The following is a 24322-nucleotide window of genomic DNA, read 5'->3' on the forward strand; positions in this document are numbered from 1 at the left end:
CTGTTTCCCCCTTATAAAACGATACCACTTATACTCATCTCTGGTGCCTGCGCTGTTCCAGCGGTGTCAGTTCTGGCTCTCCCGGGAATCGCATGACATTGTTACGTCACAATATTCCTGCAGCCATTCAGCGCTGGCTTCATTCTCCCCACCTTGGGACAGATCGCATACATCCGGAGGAAGTGAGAGCTGCTGTATGTACAGCCAGAGGCGGGGAGAGTGAAGCCAGCACTGATCGGCCGCAGGAATATCGTGACATACTGTGACTATGCCACGCGATTCCCGGGAGAGCCAGTGCTGACCCCGCTGGAACGGGGCAGAGACGAGTACAAGTGTTATTATTTTATAAGGGGAAAACATACAGATTGTGAAGGGGTTGTCCAAGTAGTGGACAACCCCTTTAATGAACATTTATAGTTTATCGTTTTCCAAACAAAAATCCACAATGGAGGTTTCATGGGCTGCAGTCTTCTCTAATATTTTTCATTACTGCTCTTCATTTTATATGTAGTCTGCACTTGTAGGAGCAGAAGAAGTCACATTAGTCTCTGTGATGTCCTATATGGTCAGTGTTACAGCACACAGAGTGTATATGGGGGTAGAAATGCTTCCATTCTGCCTGAGGTCTGCTGTGGAGAGAGACCCTGTGTTCAGTTCTTACAAGACACTTTACTGTCTGTCTGGCAGGGAATAAGGATTTCCTCTCACACGTTTGCCAGATTCCAGGTGTGATTCTAATCTAGGACACTGGTCTAGTCTGGAACGGAGTAATTTCTGTATCTGCTCGCAGCTACGCTCCCCGTGGGTTCCAGCATGCTTTCCCTCATGTCTAGACTGTTAAGCAGGCTTTTCAGCTTGATCAAAGCTGCTTACCCTCCAGTGCTTAATGTTAGTACATCCGCGGTGTGTTCTGTGCAAAAGTAAAAGTGATGAAAATGAAGATTAGTTATTAATTATGGGACGTAGCATATATTAGTGTCATGTACTGGACTGTGCTTTGTGTCTGGTGAATCAATGGTATGTTTCTACGGTCTGGTTCACACTACGTTTCTGCAGTAGGCCCGGGGTTTCTATATGAATTTCCCTAAAGGCAAGATTTAGACTAAAAGTATAACCATTGTTTTGATTTCTGAAATTTGTAGTACAAATGAAAATAACCAACTTTGTAATATATCTTATCAGAGAAATCTGCTTTTTTCCCTTCCTTGACTCATGTTTCACTCTCAATTCATGGAATACAGATTTCCCTATTGTTGGTTCTCATGAAGTTCTATGAAGAGGGAGGAGCTAAAGGCGGACAGGCATTCCACTGCAGGTTCTACTATCATGACTGGTACAGTTCTCCATAGAACTTTATGGGCACCAACTGCCATCTCCTATATCAGTAATGTAACAATCTGTGTTCACTGAAGACAGATTTTAATTGTGAATTCAAAATTTTGATAATGAAAGCAGAGTCCTGGCGGAGAAAAAGCAGATTTATCTCATAAGACATCTTACAAAATTTCTTATTTCTGTGTACTATTGATTAATAAAAAAAATGATTGCTATTATTTAAACTTAATCATTTTACAGTGAGACAATGTGAACCCATAAAGGGAACCTTTCCAAAGTATGGGCAGCATAAAAAGGCTCCCTCTTTACAGAGCACTATGTTTTACCCCACCAATTCATCTTGAAAGACTGTTTTTTTCTCGATTTGGATACAGTGAGAGAGGAATTTATCAACCCCTGAGCGCCAGTTTTATGGCCCAAAAGAGTTTATATTTATATATGACGTCTGCAGTATTTGTTTGCTCATTATTGGTCCAAGAGAAGGCTGTGCCCTGTTCAGGAAATATGCTGCGAAGGCTTCGGGTTGGTGCAGGAAAATCTGGAACTTTTCACAAGTAAGCAGGGTAGTAACGCTAGCACTCGTTTGTTATTAGAGAGCAGTGGAGCATTCTGCCATGGAAAAGGGAGTATGGAGAGCTGCTGCTGGAAAGTCCACCTTTCACTGGAGGTCACACATATGGGGTCTGCATAGTATGAGGTGCCAAGTATGGGGGTTGGCTGGGTTCGGTATGATCAGTATGGATGTGGAGTCCAGTGAATGGTCTGTGTAAAAGGGTTCTGGACTGAGGTCTTTAATAATTTTGGGAATATCAAAAAACTGACCGTCACTTCCAAAACAGAAAACAGGTGTGTACAGGTGCTTACTAAGAATAGCCATTTCCATATATAACTAACAAATAAAGTAGCACTCTGCAACGCGAAGTATGCAAACATGAAATCTGAAATTTGAATTGCATTACTGCTGTAGAAAATAGAAATAACTGAGAAATCGTAGCGCATAAATTGGCCAATTCATGTGTACCTGGTAGCCACGATAAGGTGTTTCTTGTTGCCAGGAACCTATCTAATGTGAGTCCTCTCCTAGAGACTAAAGTCTGCATGTGTATGGGAAGCTAAGATCCTACTGTAATTAAAACCGTCTGAGGCCTAGGGGGGGCGTGCTCAGCCAGAAAGTCTATGTATAGAAATATCAAAAAACTGACTGTCCCTTCCAAAACAGAAAACGGGTGTGTACAGGTGCTTACTAGTGATGAGCTTACTAGCGATTTTGAGCATCACTTGGAAAAGTGCTTGACAAGTTGGTCACACAATATAAACCCATGCAACCGGCATGGATTTATAATGTGTGAACTGATGCTTTAAATGCAGCATCTATAGTAAAAAAAAGAGAATTAAAACATTAAAAATAAAAAAAAAACCTGTATACTCACCTCTCCGGTCTCCTCCAGTCTGCTCCCGGCTGCGTCCTCTCTTCGGCGTCCCGCAGTGTACTGTCAGGACCTGCGGTGACATCATTTAGTCAGCTGATGGTCACACGACCGCTGACGTCGGCTTTCAAGTGATAGTCGCGTGACCATCAGCTGACTAAATGATGTCACCACAGGTCCCGACAGTACACTGCAGGACGCCGAAGAGAGAGGATGCGGCCGGGAGCAGACTGGAGGAGACCGGAGAGGTGAGTATACAGGTTTTTTGTTTTTTTTAACGTTTTAATTCTCTTTTTTTTTTACTATAGATGCTGCATTTAAAGCATTAGTTCACACATTATAAATCCATGCTGGTTGCATGGATTTATATTGTGTGACCAACTTGTCAAGCACTTTCCAAGTGATGCTCAAAATCGCTTGGAAAACTGCTTGAAAAAATGCATGCGAAAACGCATGAAAAACGCTTCTCTCTGGCAGAAAAAACGTATGTAAATCTGCATGCGTTTTTTTCTGCCAGAGAGAGGCAAATCTGCTACGTGGGCACATAGCCTTAGTCTGTTTCAGAAGGCTCCACAATCATGGGGAAGACTGCTGACCTGACAGATGACCAGAAGGCATATTCTAATTTAGTGAGAAGCACTTGTATACAAGGTGTGCTAAAATCAGCCACCTCCCCTCACAAAACTGTAAAAAAAAAAATTGTACATGATTTTATTAGAACGTTCTTGGAATTGACTTTCATTTCAGTTGAAGCGCCACTCACTTGAAATATTATTGCTCGTGGGCAAACTGGCCCGCGGACTAGGACAGCCAAAAGGCTGTGAATCACCCATGCCCAGTGTCTCAACTTCAAAAATGGTGGAGCGGGGGGAGCCTTTGGCTTGTGTGTCTGAGTCTTTGCATGATGAAGTCTCTAGATCGCGCCTGGTGCATAGAGCCTCAGTCTGCACACAGCAGAAACTAGAGCAGCGTGTCTGTGGAAAGAGGCTACATAAGTAGGATTTGTGTTTTTGTCTGTTTTTCATTGTTGGTCAGTACTTGTGGGGGCATCATATTGTGTGTGAGAGGGCTGTGAGGGTTAATCTTGTTTGGATGGTTGTGGAGATATAATACTGTGAGGGGGACTTTGTGCATTCATGCAATTTTGAGCTGCTGGGTGCTATCATACTGTGTGTATACAGGGTTGTGGTGTCGGTAAGCCAAACCTCCGACTCCTCAATTTACATGACTCCGGCTCCCTCATCCATGGCTCATGTTTAAGGGATAAATTTACTGTAGCACAGATTCATCTCAGATAAAAGTCTAGACCCTTAGATCAGGAATAGGACAGACATTTATAGAACATTTCATAACTTTCCCAAATTCTTCTGAAAAAATATTCCCCACAAACTGCTTTGAACTACTGTACCCAATTTATTATATATTTTAGGAGTTGGAGTCGGTCCATTTTATACCGACTCCAACTCCACAACCCTGTGTGTGAGGCCTGTGGGGGTCAACATACTGTTTATGGGAAGTTATCGGGGCATTATGCTATGGGGGATGATACTGTTTGAAGGGCTGTGGGGGCATTATACTGTTTGCTGAGACATTCTGTGTGTATGGAGGTAACTATTGTTGGAGATTGAGGTGATCATACTGTTTGGGTGGCTGTGAGGACATTATTCTGTGTGTATTGAGGTAACTATGGGTATCATACTGTGAGGGGGGAGCTGTTGATTAAACTACAGGGGTTGAATAACAGAAGCAGTAAAACTTTACAACAAGCAGTAAATGATATGGTTTTGATCCAATGCTACAGGTAATAAATAGTGTTGAGCGAGTATGTTCTGTTAACCCTTTCGCCGAGTATGCTCGGGCCGAGCTCCGAGTATTTACAGCTGCTCGTTGATAAGGTTAAATCGCTCCCGTGGGCATGATTTGCAACTGTTTGACAGCTTTATTACATGTGAGGAATGTCTATTTCTTACATATTCCTCACATGTAATAAAGCTGTCAAACAGTTGCAAATCATGCACACAGGGCGATTTAACCTTTTCACCGAGCAGCTGTAAATACTCGGATTTCGGCCCCAGCATACTCGGACAGAACATACTCGCTCAACACTAGTAATAAACATTAGAACAAACCCCATCATACATGTATTAGCCATAGCAGTTAGTCAGGATTAATTCTGCTTAATATTAAGCAACAAAAACTAATCATATTAAGTGTTAATAGTTATATTAAGGGGGTTGTTCCCTTTCAAATATAATTCAAGGGAGAAATACCACCACACCATGACCAGACCACATATTACCACCACATAGTGATCAAATACTACAATACTGATCATGAATACAAACCACAATACTAACAACACTGTTATTACCACCAGTGACATTATACATAAGAGCTCTGTATATAGTGTGCAGTGTATAGTGTAAGTGTACAGGTAATACAGTGATCACCAGTGACATTATACACAGGAGCTCTGTATATAGTGTATAGAGTAAGTATACATATAATATACTGACTCACCGCTGACGTATCTGGGTGGAGTCCTTAATCTTTGCTTTTCTTCTTCATCTGGCACAGACCGCCATCACTTTTTCCAGCCAGGACTCGACTCTGCAGAAAATAACACACAGTTATCAGTAGCTGATCGCTTGTAGATCACATTCCCCATTTTTTCCCCAACTTCTACACTACACTAGGTGAAGAAAAAAGCGACATAGGGCCACCCTGCACAGTAACAGGACTTCCCTTTTGTCCCCTCCCCACCCCACCATGGAAAACAGTTTCATAAAAAGTAAATTATATTACAGAAGTAATAATGTCCCTAATTGGACTCTAAAGTAATTATGTTCCCCACTTGCCATCTAAACTAATAATGTATGTTCTTCAATCTGGTCCCCAAACAACAATTAAATCCCCCAGCCTGGCCCCCCCATATGTCCAGCCTGTCCCCCTCCATATATCCATCCTGGCCCCTATGTGTCCAGCCTGCGCCTGCCCCTCCCCATATATTCATCCTGGCCCCTATGTGTGCAGCCTGCCCTCCCATATATCTATCCTGCCCCCCCCCATATATCCATCCTGGCCCCTATGTGTCCATCCTGCCCCCCCATATATCCATCCTGGCCCCTATGTGTCCATCCTGCCTCCCCCATATATCCATCCTGGCCCCTATGTGTCCATCCTGCCTCCCCCATATATCCATCCTGGCCCCTATGTGTCCATCCTGCCTCCCCCATATATCCATCCTGGCCCCTATGTGTGCAGCCTGCCCACCCATAGATCTATCCTGGCCCCCATGTGTCCAGCCTGCCCCTCCCCATATATCCGTCCTGGCCCCCATGTGTCCAGCCTGCCCCTCCCCATATATTCATCCTGGCCCCTGTGTGTCCAGTCTGCGCCCCCTCCCCCATGTGTCCAGCCTGCCTCCCCCTCCCCCCATATATCTATCCTGGCCCCTATGTGTCAAGCATACCCCCCCCATATATCCATCCTGCCCCCCATGTGTCCATCCTGCCCCCCATGTGTCCATCCTGGCCCCCATGTGTCCATCCTGCCTCCCCCATATATCCATCCTGGCCCCTATGTGTGCAGCCTGCCCACCCATAGATCTATCCTGGCCCCCATGTGTCCAGCCTGCCCCTCCCCATATATCCGTCCTGGCCCCTATGTGTCCAGTCTGCGCCCCCCCCATATATCCATCCTGGCCCTCCATGTGTCCAGCCTGCCTCCCCCTCCCCCCTTATATCCATCCTGGCCCCTATGTGTGCAGCCTGCCCCCCCATAGATCTATCCTGGCCCCTGTGTGTGCAGCCTCCCCCCCTATAGATCTATTCTGGCCCCTGTGTGTCCAGTCTGCCCCTCCCCATATATCCATCCTGGCTCCCCATGTGTCCAGCCTACCCCTCCCCATATATTCATCCTGGCCCCTGTGTGTCCAGTCTGCCCCCCCATATATCCATCCTGGCCCCACATGTGTCCAGGCTGTCCCCCCCCATCCCCCATATATCTATCCTGGCCCCTATGTGTCCAGCCTGCGCCTGCCCCTCCCCATATATTCATCCTGGCTCCTATGTGTCCAGTCTGCCCCCCCCCCCCCCATATATCCATCCTGGCCCCCCATGTGTCCAGCCTGCCTCCCCACCATATATCCATCCTGGCCCCCATGTGTCTGTCCAGCCTGCCCCCATATATCCATTCTGAAACCCATGTGTCCAGCCTGCCCTCTCACTCATATATCCATCCTGGCCCCCATCCCATTCTGCATCCACACACAGGAGAAAAAAAAAAAAAGATTCCACTTACATTCCTGAGCTCCCGGCACGGTGCTGTGTCCTCTTTTTAGATCCGGCGCTCTTGTATTAAAAGGGCCGCGGACCTAGCAGAGGCCGGCTTCTGACTTGAGTGCGCCCAGTGCATGGCAGTGACTTCATACGCTGGCTATGTCAGCTTCATTGTGATGTGTGACACGGCGGTTCAGGTAACGAACGCTGCATGCGCACATCCCTGCATATACTCTGCGCTTTTAAAGGGCCCATGCCTCTAAAAACCACAAGCTTTTTTTTTTTTTTTTTTTTTTTTAAATCCCCCCCCCCCCCTCTCATCTGCAGCAAGGGCCCGCCAGGGATTTCCCCGATACCCCACCAGGTCAGTCTAACCCTGCTCATACAACCTTACAAGGTGAGCGGAACCGCCATTTGATCACCATGTTATTTTGCATATTGCCCTATTGCTTTTTACTTGTTCCCTAGTTATGTTGCTCCTGGTAAGTAGCATTGGCTGCTGTGCTGACGTCACCTCGACAGTGTAGCAGCCATTCATTGAGCTCAGGAGCTCTGTATGGGACATTACAGTGCAGTCTGAATGCGCCGCTGAGCTCACTGAGCAGTTTTAGTTTTTTAAAACCAAATGCTCCAAAGGAGGACTTATATTTGAAAGACAACAACTCCTTAATATTCAGCAGAATTACTTTCAGCCTACTAATTTTGGCCCTCCACAACATTCACGTGGCCCCTTGGAAATCTTAATTGCCCACCCCTGCTCTGCCTTATTTTGCTTTTGTTTTTTCTTCTTCACTTCTTTAGAAAAAAAAAGTATTACAAATAGTAAGTTAATGTACATCTCTGTATATAGAAATCTGACCTATTCCAATGCAGTCTGCCCTGTCCATGCAGTTCCTATGAAATAAAAGCATACCCATATCATTATGCCAGTGGACATGCAAGTGTTCTTCAGGCTGTTTTTTATGGCTCATGGGGCTGAAAACGTTGGAAACCACTGTAGTGGAATATTATTTCTTTATTGCATGTGCTATTGTGTGTTAATGATGGTTATCTTGCGACTGAATACATCACATTTAATCTGTCACAATACGTCTCTGTTAAGCTTCCTCTGACTAACATCCTGCTTTGAGTTTTCTGACAGAGGATGTGATTATTTTTCCCTTGGCTCCCCACAAGATACTTGGATATCTTGATAATTAGACCATTGTGGCAAAGGGACTAGAAGCATGTATATGTCAAAAGCAGCAATCGAATCCTTAATGAATGGAATATGTCAACTTCTTCCTTGCCAGAGACTTGGTTTTACGGTCATGAAAGGAATATAGGATTCTTGTATGCATTTCACAGGACATCTTTGTGACTGACATGTCCGCTCCAGTAGGATGACTACTAGAACTAGCCATTACCTATTCCTGTTGAATCCTGCCTGGTGTATAAAAAATGGCTCAATATGTCCAAGGACAAGGCCTGTGGAGCTGGTGGAAGATTTCCCATGTAATGGTTATGGGTATGGCACACCGCATATCTACTCCTAGGACTTGTGTGTGTGAAAATCTGATGTAGTATTAGGTCAAATTTGTGCAGAAATATGGAAAACTCTGAAAAGTTCACAAAATTTTCAGCACCACTGTATATACTTCAATAAAAGCAATCAAATACCGTAATTTCAGGTTCAAGTTCCCTAAGTGGATAAAAAAATTAAACAGAAATGAAAGGAAAAAAGAAACAAAAAAAGCATATTTGTTACCGTCATATCCATAAATGTACAATCTGTCAAAATATAAAATTATGTAAGCCATACGTTTTAACACTGAAAAGAAAAAAAAATGAAACCAGCAAAATTGCTGTTTTTCAGTCGCAGCACCGCCCCTATAAAAATGCAATAATAAAATTATCAAAACATCGTACATAACCAAAATTGGTATCAATAAAAACATCAGTACAGCACATAAAAAAACTCCCTCACACAGGTGCATTGATGGAAAAATTAAAAAAAAAAGTATGATATTCAGAAATTGGTTGCATTAACCATATTGTTTTTTTTTTTATTTTTATTTTTTTTAACAAAGTTTTGAATTTTTTTTCAGCCACTAGAAACAAATCAACTTAAAGGAGTTGTCCAGTCTAAAATGAGAAGTCTGTAGTCACTGTGTGTGCACTTTGCACTGTGAGGGTTTGCTGTTGTCAGCCCTGGGACCGGCAGTCAGGTATGCGATATGCAAACTCCCGGCCAGAACCCGACAGGTGGGCTTGTCTTAATACACTTGTATTGAGCGAGGCTGCGCCCACTAGACTGGTTCTGCCTGAGGGTTTCCAGATCACATAACTGACCGCCGTTCCCAGGGCAGACAACAGCGAATCCGCAATGTGTGCAGCAGGAGGATTCACAAGTCTGCGGTCACACAGAGTGACTGCAGACTTCTTATTTTGTACCAGAGAAGCCCTTTAAGTTTGGCATTGATGTAGTCATACTGATAAATCATATTGTGAGGTCATTTTTACTGCTCAATGAACCCCCGTCAAAACCAAACTCAAAAACAATAACAGAATTGCTTTTTCTTTTTTACCATTTTACCCCACTTGGAATTTATTTCCCACGTTTTTTCAGAACATTGTATCCTAAAGTGAATGGTGTCATTAAAAACTGCAACTCGTCCAGCAAAACATCAGCCCTCATTTGGCAATGTTGATGGAAAAATAAAAAAATGGCTCTTGGAAGGAAGGGAAGTCAAAATATTAAAGCAAAAAGAAAAGTAAAATTGCATTGTCATAGTTACATATAGTTACATAGGTTGAATAAAGACCTCGGTCCATCAAGTTCAACCTTCCTCCACCAATTGTACATTTTGTCACTAATTTACCTATTACCCATGAAGTGGTTTAAAGGGTTTTGTGCACCTCCTGGGAGAAGGAGGGGATGGGGATTGACCGATCAGAGGGGTCTCAGGACCCGGGGTCCTCATGATCTGCTTGTGATTTATAAAGCCAGTGAAATATGAAGATAAATATAAAGGTTTAGTTAATCTTAATTTGTGGTTGCTGCACTAAAAATAATTAAATAATGTATTACTTGGCGCCCTCGGTGATTGTACATAGGCTGCGGCCAACCACTGGGTTCTGACCATGTAGACAGCGCGAGCCGCTGAGTCCAGTGATTGGCAGCAGCGCTGTTGAAACTGTCTCTGCTGCTGCCTGTGTAGGAGATGCTGGGCTGGATCTGGGGTAAGCAATGAGATTTTATTATTTTTAGCACTGCCATTACAAACTTAATAAAAGAAAAAAAAAAGTTACAATGATGAAAACCCTTTTAAGGGATTAGTGTGTAGTTTTATGACCTTTTTGAGGAATAGAACAATAATTATTTATCGTCTGAAATAGAAAACTAAACGTTTCACATCCCTTTCATTGGAGGTGTCCTTTTAAGCCTTTAACCCCCATTTAGAGCAGCCCAGCTGTGACCTGTCGGCACTACCATCTGAGCGTGCTCTTGTTCAGTACATGCCCATCTATCTGCTATTATTCAGTCAATACCACTGTATATTTGAACCTCATCCTAATAGATCCGTGTTGTGCAACATTAGTGGGAAGATTGGCATTGAGCGTTGTGTTAATCGCACACAAAGAGCATTCTTATCGTCTTTTTTTCCCCTGAATGGCTCCATAGAAATCAATGTCTTCTGTTTTCTATTTTGTTTTCATTCTAGAATGTAAGGAGACAATGAGCATTACATGGGTGCGAAGTCATTCTTGCACACCATTCACATCTCCACTTTCTGCAGTATAGTAACTTGTGTTGCTCTTTCTCCACTGATGCAAGCTGCATTTTTTCCATTTATTCCTTTGAATGGTGTTCTGTTCAATGTGAGAGGAATATTGTGCTGGTTGGGTTGTACGAACATTATCGATGTGGGTGGAAGTGCAGAAACAACACTGATATTCTTACCTTTTATTTCTTCTTCAGATTGCGACTCCAGTCCGATATACTGTAACATTAGGCGGGACTTCAATTAGTGTTAAATATCTCCGGAAATATGGCTACTTGTCCACGCCGCCATTGGTAAAAGACTATATACAGGACAAAATGGAGGAGACAAAGGAACGTCTTAGTGGGAAAATGGAAGAAACCAGAGACATGATCAGTGAAAAGATGGAAGAGACAAAAGACAGGATCTCTGAAAAGCTACAAGAAACCAAAGATTCCCTCACTTTTCGGAAGAAGAATGAATGAGATGATTTCATATTGTCAGCATGGCGGACTATTCTCGGAATTGTGCACAGAATACGACAATTGCTTTCCCAGTTTTGCTGTCTGATATCGTCGTCCTCTGTCCACCATTGCACTTGTTTAGTTTGAGCACTTATTCCTAGAATTTGCACACATTACATGTGTCTACGGCTTTTCACGTTCGCGTCTTAATATGTGCGTACAGTTAGACGTCATACTAGAAGCTTTTCACTGAAATCCAATATAAATGTTTAATGTCTCATTCTGCAGCAAGTTGTAATAACACCGCAGGTGAAGCTGCGAAGATACTCCTTTTTGTCAATCCTCGCGAGAAATGTGGATCATGACTTTCTGTACTTTGAGTCTGATTGGTCTGTCCTGCTCCATAAATTAAATTGGTCTGATGTGAATATTTTGGGTTTCAACTAGGAATCGTCATTGCTGCAAGTGTGCACACAGCGGTCAGCAGTGATCGTATACTACTGACCTGTCATCAATCAGACTCCCCAGATCAGTGTTTTTTGGAATTCTGCAATATAGCGTCACCCATTGACATGATTAATCCCGTGAGCCGATCAGTCTGAAAACAGAATATCTGCTAGGTGGCTATAATATCAAGCCAGTGATTTATCATTAATGTGGTGCAAGCAGACAAATGTTCCATATAACGTATAAAAGGATGGGATTAGGACTAGGATTAGTCTATAGGATTATTTATACTACGTAGGTGCAGTAACCTATCCTGGGCCAGATAGGTCTTCCTGTAGGATACAGTATAAGATGTCTCATTTACCTGCCCTTTTGTCATGTTATCCTTTCTGGGAATAGGACGGTAAGAAAGACTTGTGGCCCAATAAACTGGACCACCAAGTTATTTGTATTATGAAGTATATGGTCATAACTTTTATAGGTTTTGTGTTGTGTATGTGATAAATTTAATATTACATCTTTATTGTGATTCAATATTGGAAACTAATGATAAGTGCCCGGGAGCTGGTTGTATGAAGCATTCTGGTTAATATGGACATATACACGGTTCTCCGGCTTTTCTCCATTCAATAAATCAGGTGTTTGGTAGAACCATCACATATGCTTCCCCCAGGGAGTAATGACCCGATTTAATTTTACTTGGTACTAGCACACTGGACGAATTTGTCATCTGGATATCTGCTCTGAATCTTGCCACAAAACTGTAGCTTTTCCACTGCATATAGCTATGTGTTACATACAAATTGTGATGTTGATTTGCTGCAGATTTCACCCCGTGTTTTGGAAAGGGTGAAAAACACCAAAAGAATTGAGGATTGAAAAATCATCACATGACAATTTCCAGATTTCATAAATCTCATCTAATTGGCTAGTAAGGTATTACGCTGAAATTCTGCGGGAAATCCGCGATGTGTGCATTTACCCTCAGGAAAGTGGTGTTTACATTTCCTCTGTTCAGGATCTCATTCTAAGAATTTCTTATTGTTAACCATCATTTTGTTAATTAAATTTCTGTAGCACTAACGAGTCTTCCTCAGTGTCCTTTTCTTTCATTGGTTTCTAGCAATATCTTGGTTGCTTATAGACTTGTGAATCATGATAAAGTATCTTTTCTCCAGATTTTCTGCTGACTACTTGGCTGTGCCATGTGACCACGAAGAACGACTTATTTTGCACCGTTGTTACTCTTGACGGGTGAAATCTAATATTTTATAACTGCTTCTGGGATTATATTTAGTCTAAATGCCCTCAATTTATTTATTAATTTCTTTTATCATAACTAAACTTTCGAAGAACTTTTCAGAACAATTTGTATGTGTACAATATTTCAAGCCTATATTCTTTTTAGCCTGCAATTTTAGAACTTTTCCCATCTGCATGGTCCATTTCGAAGTATCTGTTTTCCCTGAGCTTAGCTCCAGAGTGGTTAGAGACAAGCTGCTATTCATGTCTCCCATACACAGCACACACAGGAGACTTCAGTTCTAAGCAATGTAGTTGTGAATCCAGTACAACAGTGAGGACAAATTCTAAATAGAAAGCAGCAACATTATCTCTGTGTCTCCCTGCTTTTATCCCCCTCAAGGGCAACTCCCGTTTCCTAACCATAGACATCGAGCAGATGCAGGATGTAGCTTGAACTCTCTGTACAGACTTCTTTATATTAATTAGTAAATGATAAGTTAAGGAGGCTGGTGGGAAGAGAAGTAGCCTTTAAAAAGGAGTCTGTCACCAGGTTTTTGCTATCTCATTTGAGAGTAACATGATGTAGGGGCACAGTCCCTGATTCCTGCAATGTATTACTTAATCTTCTGCTTGCTGCAGTTTTCGGAAAATCACTATTTTCCTATCACCCATGACAGCACCACAACGAGAAAGGGGATCTGCCCTTCCAGGACAGGAAACCTACAGAATAAAACGGCGGTGCCTCTCCACCACCTCAGTTGGTTTCCTGTCCTTGAGAGGGGACCTTGTTAAAACGGCGGCAGAAGAAAGAAGAGAAGATTATTCCCAGACCTGGACCGGTCGGTTTCCAACAAGGCACAGTCTCTGCTGCGGCCGGCGCCAGGGACCTGGAAGTGCCATGGTGGGTCCAAGGGGGCCTGTTCCGTCGGACAGGCGCGAGCAGCAGCCGCCGCACCATTACCTTATGGTGACCTGGTAGCTGTGCATCCCGGTTGCGCAGGCACAGGACGCTATCCAGGAAATCGCGCCCTAAGACACATGCCGGTGAAAAAAGAAGTAGCGGAGACCCATGTCTAACATGTTTACAGCTATTGTTTTGTACCAGCCTGCGGCCCTGATGATGAGCGTACCGGAGGGTCCTTGATGGGAGAACCTTAGACAGGCTTACCTGTGGAAGATCCGGATACGACTGAGCGGCGCCCCTGCCTGGGGTCTCCAGCTCCATGCATCAGTGGAGAAGCTGCTGTGGAACTGCGCCCCTGTCTGGGGTCGGCAGCTCCAGCTCCGTGCATCAGTGGAGAAGCTGCTGAGGAACTGCGCCCTTGTCTGGGGTCGGCAGCTCTAGCCCTGCACGTCAGTGAGACAGCAGCTGTGGAACTGCGCCCCTGTCTGGGGTCATCAGCTCCAGCTCCGTGCATCAGTGGAGAAGCTGCTGTGGAACTGTGCCCCTGTCTGGGGTCGGCAGCTCCAGCTCCGTGCATCAGTGGAGAAGCTGCTGTGGAACTGCGCCCTTGTCTGGGGTCGGTAGCTCTAGCTCTGCATGTCAGTGAGAGAGCAGCTGTGGAACTGCGCCCCTGTCTGGGGTCAGCCGCTCCAGCTCTGCACATCAATGGGAGCACCTGTTGAGCTGCACCCCTGCCTGGGGTCTGCAGCTTCAGCTTTGAGCGGCGCACTATTGGAGGTGCCCCTGCCTGGGGTTGACCACCCCAGTATTGCTCAGGCACGGACGAATAGAGAGGAACAGGCCTGTGACTTGGTCCAGCCCCCGAATCTGTACAGCTGGTGGTGAGTGATCTTCGTGAATGTTTACCTTGTTTATGGGGCCTTTTCCTTGTTATGGTTACTAGGAAAGGCTGAAGGAAGCTAGCGCAAAACTCAAAAATGGGTGTGTGTGCGCTCTGTAAGACCCCATCTGGGCCAAGGCCTCATGCTCTAAATTTGGCACCAGGACGGAAGCTGGACCTTAGACCTCTCGGCTAAAGTGAGCCACATGTCTGGGCCGCACAGAGCCTCATGATTAGGCTTAAGAATTTACCACAAAAATGAGCCTCAATCTGCTCAGTAAATGTTAAAGTAACACTCGGAGGTTTTTACTGTTGTCCTCCAGTCTGTTTACTCCATCCATAGGACGGCACATGGTGTTAATACAGCACATGGTCTCTGTGAAGGTCTGCTGTCCAGCTGCGTCTCATCAGTTTGTTCATTCGGGTGGGGCTAGTCTGACTATTGAGATTTACCACCCAAAGGAAAGGTTTATCCTTCATTCAGATGGATTACTCTTTTAAATAAGCATCTGAGGGCAGTGCCTCATGAAGCTTCTTTGCGCTTCACAAAGAGCACATCCTAGTGCCTCATAGTACATCATAGCATGGCGCCTCATAGCATAGCACATCATAGTGCCTCATGGCACATCATAGCATAGTGCCTCAGCATAGCACTTTATAGCACATCATAGTGCCTCACAGCGCCTCATGGCACATCATAGTGCGTTATAGCATAGCGCTTCATAGCACATCATAGTGCCTCATAGCATAGCTCCTCATAGCACATCACAGTGCCTTAGCATAGCGCTTCATGGCACATCATAGCATAATGCCTTATAGCGCTTCACAGTGCCTCATAGCGCATTATAGTGCCTCATAAAGTATCAAAGTGCCTCATAGCACTTCACAGTGCCTCATAACGCATCATAGTGTCTCAGCACATCATATTGCCGTATAGCGTCTCATAGTGCCTCATGGCATAGTGCCTCAGCAGTTCATAGCACCTCATAGCATAACATATCATAGTGACTTAGCATGTCATAGTGACTTATGGTGCATTCATAGTGCCGTATAGCGCCTGTTAGTACCTCATAGTGCCTTATAGCGATTCACAGTGCCTTTTTAGTACCTCATGGGGCCTCATAGTGTCTCTCGCTGCTTCAGGGTGCCCCTGTGCCTTGTAGTGCTTTATAGGGTGTCTGTGCCTTGTAGCTCCCCTGTGCCGCATAGTCCCTCTTTGTAAAGGAACTGGTTGCGCAACTAAGTTTGCCTGACAAAGCCAAGTTCAGCGACTGTAAACTGTGCATGGCAAGCTTACCGAATTCAGGGGGAAAAATATCCTAGCCTCTATTTTGAGACGGTGGCAGTATTCCTGGCTGGTGCTCAGCTGGCTCGGTGGAATGACCAATTGGAGGCAGGGGACAATAAGAGCACTTCCTTAGTTTTGCAGGTTAATAATAAACCTTGTTAGGGTTTCACTCTTAAAGGTAGGCGGCATCATGTAGTGCTCATACAGCCATTGTGGGTTTGGTCCAATCGAGCGGAGTTTTATTGCTTTTTACAGGTTTCACAGAAGTCATAAACATTAATATTTCTGGTCTTGTCCAAGCTCTGACTAAATAAGACAGACCCTGACTACTCATATACAGCTCAGCTAACCCAGCTTGATCAAACAAAACAATATTTATCAAGGGTAACCACTGATACTTGTGGAGTCTGGCCTGTGTCTCTGATTAGCTCCAAGACACATACCATCTGCTCTGCTTTCCAGCAGTCTAAGGTGAATGCCTAGCCTGCTCTGGTGCTTAACTCTCCAGTTGCCCTAATCAAGACCTGTAAAGCTGTTATTTAACCCAGGCCTACCTGGATTTGCTACAACCCGAATGGGCTGTACAGATTGAGAGTTAGATCATTGGAAATGGACTCTATAAGACCTGCTAGTAAATCTGCAGTTCCAGATTGCTATATAGTAGTATAGGTATTTAAGGAGGTATACAATCAGGTTCCAATTCACATGAAACATCAAATTTCCTGAGAATAGTTCTTGGCATAAAATGAGGATTTAGGCTTTCAGTTTGTGTCCTTCCATTCAGATGTTAATGAGCCTTAAGGCTTTATGGAGGATTATAGTAGTTAGGACAACTCTCATATCAAATGAAGAGGCATTGACAATAGTTTACCTCAACTATTTCGGACTTATGGGCAGATCCATCGAGCGCTGCAGAACTCACTGGGCAGTGAGTAAGAGTTGTGGTCTCCCAAGGTAGGATAAGGAGTCCTGCTATATGTCAAAATTAATAAGCAGTCTGGCCACAACTCTAAACAAGGCAATATTGCTGTTAATAACTCTACTCTCCTACATTCCAGTAGTAGGATGGTCACAGGTACACACTCGTGGGCTGCCTCTAAAGACCTGGTTCCTCTAACCTAAAGAAGCTTTAGGCTATATATAAGAAAGCTCCATTCATCTATACATGGTCACCATGTAAAGGTCTTGTCATACAACAGAGTAGCTTTATCTTGCGTAAACCATTATGGAGGAACTCTGCCAAGATCGCTAATGACACATATGTCTAATCAGTTCAGATGGCGAAGTCTCACCTTTTATTTTTAACAGCACCTCATATAACGAGGAAGAGAATTGCAAGTGGACCTTTTTAGCCGTAGACTACCGGAACAGTGTCCAACCTGCATTAAATAAGCAAAGAATGTGAAAGTGAGTTTTGGATCTAGGCCCATTTTCAGTCCAAAGATGGCACCCTGGGATCTGAATCCAGTGATTACAGCTCTAACAAGCCTTTGCTTGAACCCATGGATTCAGGGTCTTCACATTAATGACTATTATCCCGGTGGCCCTGACTTCAACATGGTAAGTTAGTGACATTCTAGCTTTGTCGGTTAATCCTTTGTTTATACAGATCCTAGAAGATGGGCCGGTTCCGGAGCTACCCTATATTTCGAAGATGGCTTCCAATTTCCATAAAAGTCAGGAAATTGTGCACCCTACTTTCTGTGCTAATCCGGGGAATCCATGGCAGAACAATAAGAAAGCATATGTCCCCATCAAGCATTTTGTAAGGTTGCGATTTAGTTTTCACCTTGCACCTTCTATAGACACTATAGGCTTCATTTGAGATCTTCTGCTGTCCTTTCCTTTACGAAAACCGTTCTACAGGCTGTGGTCCCACCCTAACTTTAAAGTTTTTCCTATGTAAATCTCTGGTGCTGTCATGGGTGATAGGAAAACATTAAATTACTTACCTGTAATGTGATTTTCCTGGGCCCATGACAGCACCCTTATATTCCCTCCCATCACTGGTAGAAGTTGATCACTTCATTTCCTTCGTGGTGTTTAATTCACGCTATGTGTAGAAGGAAAAATCATGGGATATATAACTATTAAGTAGAGTCCTCTCATGCTCTCTAAACAACTGAGGTGGTGGAGAGGCGCCGCCCTTTTATTCTGTAGGTTTCCTGTCCTGGAAGGGCGGATCCCCTCTCTCATTGTGGTGCTGTCATGGGCTCAGGAAAATCACATTACCTGCTTAAGATCTAGCAATTCTCTGAATGATGAGCTCTGTATAACACCACACACATCACTGATTGGCAGCTTTCTGCCTATGCAGAGTGTACACCGAAAGCTGCTAATCAGTATTGGGGCAATGTTATACCGAGCTCCTAAATATCGAAGACTACATTACAGCAGATTCAGTGATAATCTCCTGCTGATTAAAACAGTGATTTTATCTAAACTACAACCAGCAGCTCAGAAAGTGACACATCGCTGGAATCAGGATTTCTGTTTCTACATTATGTTGCTCTTAGATTAGGTATCAAAAAACCTAGTGACAGATTCTCATTCGGGTATGTGCACACAGCGTCCTTTTCAGGTGATTTCCGGCCAGTGCCTGCATGGGACATTGCTGTGCATTATGTCAAATCTGGGTTTGGAAACCCTAAAGCAGTAAAGTGACATTCTCTTTCTTTGGGCGGTCTTTAGCTAGGAGTCCATCCACCCTCTCTATTCTTGAAAGTATAGCGTAAATAACGCAGCTGGTGGAGCCGCTGCAAGAATGATGGAAAATGTGACTTTTTCATGGACCTAGAGTGCACTAGCTTGACCAGACGCTCCATCAACTCATCCAGACCATGCTGAAAGTCGGGACAGAAGTGTCTCATTCTGTGGAATCCTTGACTACTTTAATCATCACCTATCCAATGGGTAGGTGATACTTTCTATACACCAGAATGTTAATGTACTTGCACTTTCTTTTACACTTGTGATCCATTTACTCTACTGAATGCAGCTGGTCCGCTGTGTGCATGTAATGTGGTGATGACTGGAAAAAGTAATGTGCTACAAGTGAAGCTATGGATTTCTATCTTTTAGGGTGGCTGCAGACCAGCGTATGAGAAATTGTCTACATTTCATTCAGAAATGTATCCGTAAAAATCAGATGCCACTCAGATGTTCCGTTTTATGCAGCCATAGACTCTAATGGATGAGTCTCATCTGAGAATCTGAAGAAAGTAGATCATGCAGCGATTTTTCTTTTCTCTCTTTTCACGGACAGTCGGACAAGAAAAGAAAAAGCGTTCATCTGAACATCACTATATAGCATGGATCAGTTTGCTATGCAATTAAAATCTGTGCAGTGTGCTATACTAAGCTACTGTGGGAGCCAGAGTCAAGGGATCGTTCAGCTCTCGCTTCTGCACTGAAGACTGTAGCTAGGAGAAATGAGCAGCACGCTGCCTAGTTTATTGCAACCGACAGCACATAACTTGGGAGGTCCATGCTGTGGGTTAGCAGCAAAAACCTCTAATAGACTTGCGGCTCGTACAGATGACCGTATTTGGGGTCCGAATGCAATCTGACAAAACATCAGATCGCACTCAGACCAATGTTAGTCAACTGAATCCAATTTTTGTCATCGTTCCAAGGACAAAATCGCAGCATGCCCAAATTTGATCTGATCTTCGGATCGCACTCGGCCATGCAAGTCAATGAATGCGTGGAAATCATCAGACTGCACTCAACTGACATTTCCACAGACTAACGAATGAGAAGATGGAGAAAAAGATTTGTACATCTCCATTCTGAGAGAATCTGATCACACTGTCAGACCGTTATTTACATAATTAACCCGATTCTCTCGGATGAGGGAATCTACGTCCGTCTGTGTCTGCCCTTAGTGCAGAGCTCTGCAGCGGAGTTGTTTTCCTATCAGGGTATGTTCACACAGCATCTTTTCCAGGTAGTATCTGCCTGAAAGCCAACTTTGAGAAGCGCTAAATAAACTTTAAAAATAATGAATATATGAACAGCAATGTCCAAATGACTTGCTGTGCTTATGTCCATCACGATTTTATATGTAAAATATAAAAAAAAAGAGAAGACACATTAGGAAAAACACTACTGATCTTTTGCTTCAAAAACTATGCTGTTACATCGGTGTTTAAAAGACGCTGTGCACATATCCTGACAACAGTAGTACTGATGCTTTAATGAAGGTTGGGTTTTTCAAATGTTATCTACTTGTACGTGTAAGCCTCATTTTCTCTATTCTACAATTTATATTTTGTGAGTTTGTTGGGCAAAAAGTCACCAAAACTATACCTTAATTATTAAAAATGAAAGGGGTTGTCCAACAAAAAAAAGTTTATTTTAATCAATAGATCTTGGAATAATAATAACTTCCACAATTTGATGTGTTTAAATAAAATGTTCCTGTGCTGAGATAATCTTATAAATGTGTCCCTGCTGTGTACTGTGTAATGGCTGTGTCTGACCGTGCAGGGACATGGTCTGATCATACCACATCTCCTGGGCAGGGGAGGAAGAAAAAGAGTACACAGACAGGACAGCATGGGATCACAGCTATTGCGTTTTTGTGAAGTAAAACATAACCCTGCCTGTTAAAAAAAATTGTTTTACCTCACAGTAAGAATCCCCTACGAACCCATGCTCTGATAGCTGTGTACTTTTTTTTTTTTTTTTAGGTCTTCCCCCTGCCCAGGAGCTGTGGTATGATCAGACCATGTTCCTGTACGGTCAGACACAGCCATTACACAGTACACAGCAGGGGCACATTTATAAGATTATCTCAGCACAGGAACATGTTTAACACATCTAATTGTGGAACTTATTATTCCAAAATCTATGAATTAAAATGTACTTTAACCTCTTTAACAGATATAGCTAAAAATGGCTGATTTGGTCACAGTCACCGTTATAACACTAGCAGCCACTGACCTAGATAAATCTGCCTATTAATGCAATGCTCTATATTCTGTAGCCTTTTGCTGCATAACTAGACTGGTTTGCCAGTTTTCTCTGAAATGGCTGAATTTAATGTTTAACGAAAGACAGCTTATAAACTTTAGAGATCTCCACATCATCAATCTAGCCAATTTGCCATTGACAATTATTTATTAGCAGGTCCAGGTGTAGAACTGGTTATGTAAGTGAAAAGCTGGAGGTGTATTTTAAAGAGAGTCTATCAGCCCAAACTGACAATATAAACTAAGCAGATAGGAGCCAATTCATCAAAGCTTTTACAATAGAAAACTGCCTAAAAACCTTTGAAAATTCGTAAAATTACTGGGTAACTCCTGGTTGTGCAAAAACTTTGCAAGTTTTATCATTTTCACACAAGTTTGAATCAGTTCTGCAGAAATGGAAGGCGCTAATATGGGACAAGGGCGTGTTTACACCAGCTTGTCAAATTCATCAACAGTGCTGGCATTTTGTACACCAGAAATGCTCCCTGACTGGAGTAGCAATTCTGACGCTGTGCATTGAATTCATTAAGTAGTGTGCACCTTCTACTCCAACAAGACCGGTGTAGTGTGAGCTATGATGAATCAGCCCATAGCCTTGTAGAGGTTATAACCTCTATAAAAAATGTCCTCTACTCTGACAACTCCTTGTCAATCCATATGTTTGGCCCCAGTAAAAAAAAAATAACACTTATACTCACCTCTGGAGCTGTGCCAGTGCTGCTGGCACTGGCTCTCCCGGGGATCGCGTGACATTTTATATCACATAAATCCTACAACCAATCAGTGCTAGCTTTACCTTCCCTGCCTTTGGATGTATCACATGCATCCGGAGGAAGCGAGAGCTACTGCTCTCTCACTCTATCCGGATGTATTTTGCACATCTGAAGGCGGACAGGGTGAAGCCAGCACTGATTGGCTGTAAGATTTGTGTGATAGAAAATGTCACGCGATCCCCGGGAGAGCCAGTGCCGACGTCACCATCACCGGAGGTGAATGTGTTATTATTTTAAAAGGGGAAAACATAGCGATGGAGAAGGGGTTGTTTGAGTAGTGGATAACCCTTTTAATCAAACATGATAATCATGGTGCTCTGTGCACAACTGTTGTGACTAAGAAACTCAGCGCACCGTTCCTCCCATAGTTTTGCATGTCACCGGCTTCCTCATTGTTGATTTACATTCCTGCCATGTGCATCTATGACAGTTTTCTTTTTTCCTGTCCATGATGATTATAAGTTATGTGCACAGAACATACAAACACATAAAATACAACAGTTAACAGTACAGGCCATAAGGGAAGATGTAAGTAATAAACAGTGAAATGATGCCTCGCTGTATGGTGCCTTCTCTATTTTTCTGTACATCTTACAAATTAAACCTTCCTAAAATTATACAACCCTCATTAAAATAGGGACTTGTAAGCAAAAGCTACATCTTACACCAAATACCCTCCACCCAACCCTGCACGTGAAGCAATGGTCACAAGTACACAGAGGCGAGGTACAAATACCAACTGTCATTACATGGAGTGACATCATTCATTTCTCTGCATTCTTGGACCTCCACACTGGTATCCCCCCTGAGGGATGAATTGTCTCTAGCTTTCATAGATTGAAGACAGTGAATAATACCCTTCTGCGTGTTTCTAGCCCACATCCCACTTCACTTCCAATAGCGGAGCTCATTCAGTTGAAGAAGGAATTTATCTGAACAGTTGCATTTGAACCTGGGGTTGACTAGTTCAAGACATGTATCAAAATAGGTTGGACACAAGCCAAAGACTAGACGTGCTGGAATGACTCATTCCAAAATGGAATGGATGGGACCTACTGGGTACGAACTTAATCATTTTATGTGGCAATAGCTGGGATGACGGTTCTCTAGGCTGATGAGGGTACATTTGCTAGTCTTTTCAAAATCCTACCTTTTGTTAATTTGATTAATTTGAGCTTTTGTTTGCTCCATTGATCTACACTCCGCTCCGCTATAAACTAATGGTAATAAGACGACTAATAAGCCTTTTAGTAAATCGAGTGCTAACCACTCATTTCAGCAAATCTAAATATAGACAGAAAAAGTACTGATTTCCATTATTATGATGGAATCGCAGTGATCCTGGTGCAGCGTGCATAAATAATATTGATATGATAATTCCTCATTTGGGTTTGTAGCAGATCCATCTGAATATTAAGCAGACAATTCTCCAGTGTAAATCACTAAACCACAGGGAAAATTCGCGAAAATCGATCTGTTGATTTTTTTCTCCCCTAACCCTATTCAGCAGATACTTTATCATCCGCAATTTAAATATTATGAAATTAAAAATTATCCGACTGTAATTTAAAGGTTTTCCTCACCTATAAATCGAATTCACAAATATCAGGCATTCAGCAAATCAAATGGAAGTATACCGAGAAAATATACATTTTATTTTATTAAATACAGGAAAGATAAAAATAGGAAACAATGGCAAAAGAGAGGCGGCATCACCAGACATGAAAAATAGTGTCAAGATAGGTACTTGAAGATGAACACTAGAAAAGTTGTGGCTTTTAAATAAATCTGTAATTTTAGATGTAGATTGTAGATGTACGTATCTGTGCACCCTGAGTACAAAGATGGATAGTAAGCATACATGAAACAAGATATAATGGGTTAAAAAAACTCAATCATACAGTGTATAGAAAGATAACATATTTCAGCAAGTGCTGCATTATAAAACATAATTGAATAGGACCATGATTAAAGGGGTGGGCCGGAACGAATATTTATTTTACTTCTAGTTAATGTCATAATCTAATCTCTTTTCTTTGATTAAAAATTCCCTACCGTTCCCTCACTACTCTGCTTTATTTGTTTTTTTACTACTTCCTCTTTGATGATGCTTCATTTGCCATTGCATGCTGGGGTAGTCAAACGAGTCGTCATCAGTCACTTATAAGTCAGTTGCCAGGATGGCGCTGATCTGCGCACTGAGCATTCTTCTTACAATACGCACTGACAGTGTGCTGTCTTGCCAGCTCCTTCTGATCATAGCTCGTGAACGAGCGCACTGTCACTGAGCATATATCAGAATTGACAACCGACACATGCTCAGTAGAGCAGGGACTAGCCAAGCTGCTGAAACAGAGGTCACTGATGAGACTTCGTTTCAGGCAGGGGCAGAAGTGTCATCAGTGAACTCCATTTCAAAGGCTTGGCTAGTCTCTGCTGTGCTGAGCATTCGTCAGTTGTTAATTCTGACGTATGCTCAGTAAAGCATTCTTGTCAATGTGCACCGCACCTTGGATCAGAAGTAAGAAGCTGACAAGAGAGTGCACTTTCAGTGCGCAAT

The 24322-nt window shown here is 43.1% G+C and overlaps 1 protein-coding gene across 4 annotated transcripts in view; it reads left to right on the forward strand.

The window, feature by feature from the left end:
* Positions 1 to 12782, forward strand: part of FAM210A (family with sequence similarity 210 member A) — a 31293-nt gene extending 18511 nt beyond the window's left edge. For all 4 annotated transcript variants that reach the window (XM_073678975.1, XM_073678976.1, XM_073678978.1 and 1 more), the window contains exon 5: positions 11004 to 12782. In XM_073678975.1, coding sequence (XP_073535076.1) covers positions 11004 to 11270 — 267 coding nt within the window. In that variant the 3' untranslated portion in view covers positions 11271 to 12782. The remainder of the gene's footprint in view (positions 1 to 11003) is intronic.
* Positions 12783 to 24322: the final 11540 nt, after the last annotated feature.

Source organism: Phyllobates terribilis, unplaced genomic scaffold, assembly GCF_046119375.1.
Source record: "Phyllobates terribilis strain yellow unplaced genomic scaffold, ASM4611937v1 Scaffold_4__5_contigs__length_816908805, whole genome shotgun sequence".
NCBI lineage: Eukaryota > Metazoa > Chordata > Amphibia > Anura > Dendrobatidae > Phyllobates > Phyllobates terribilis.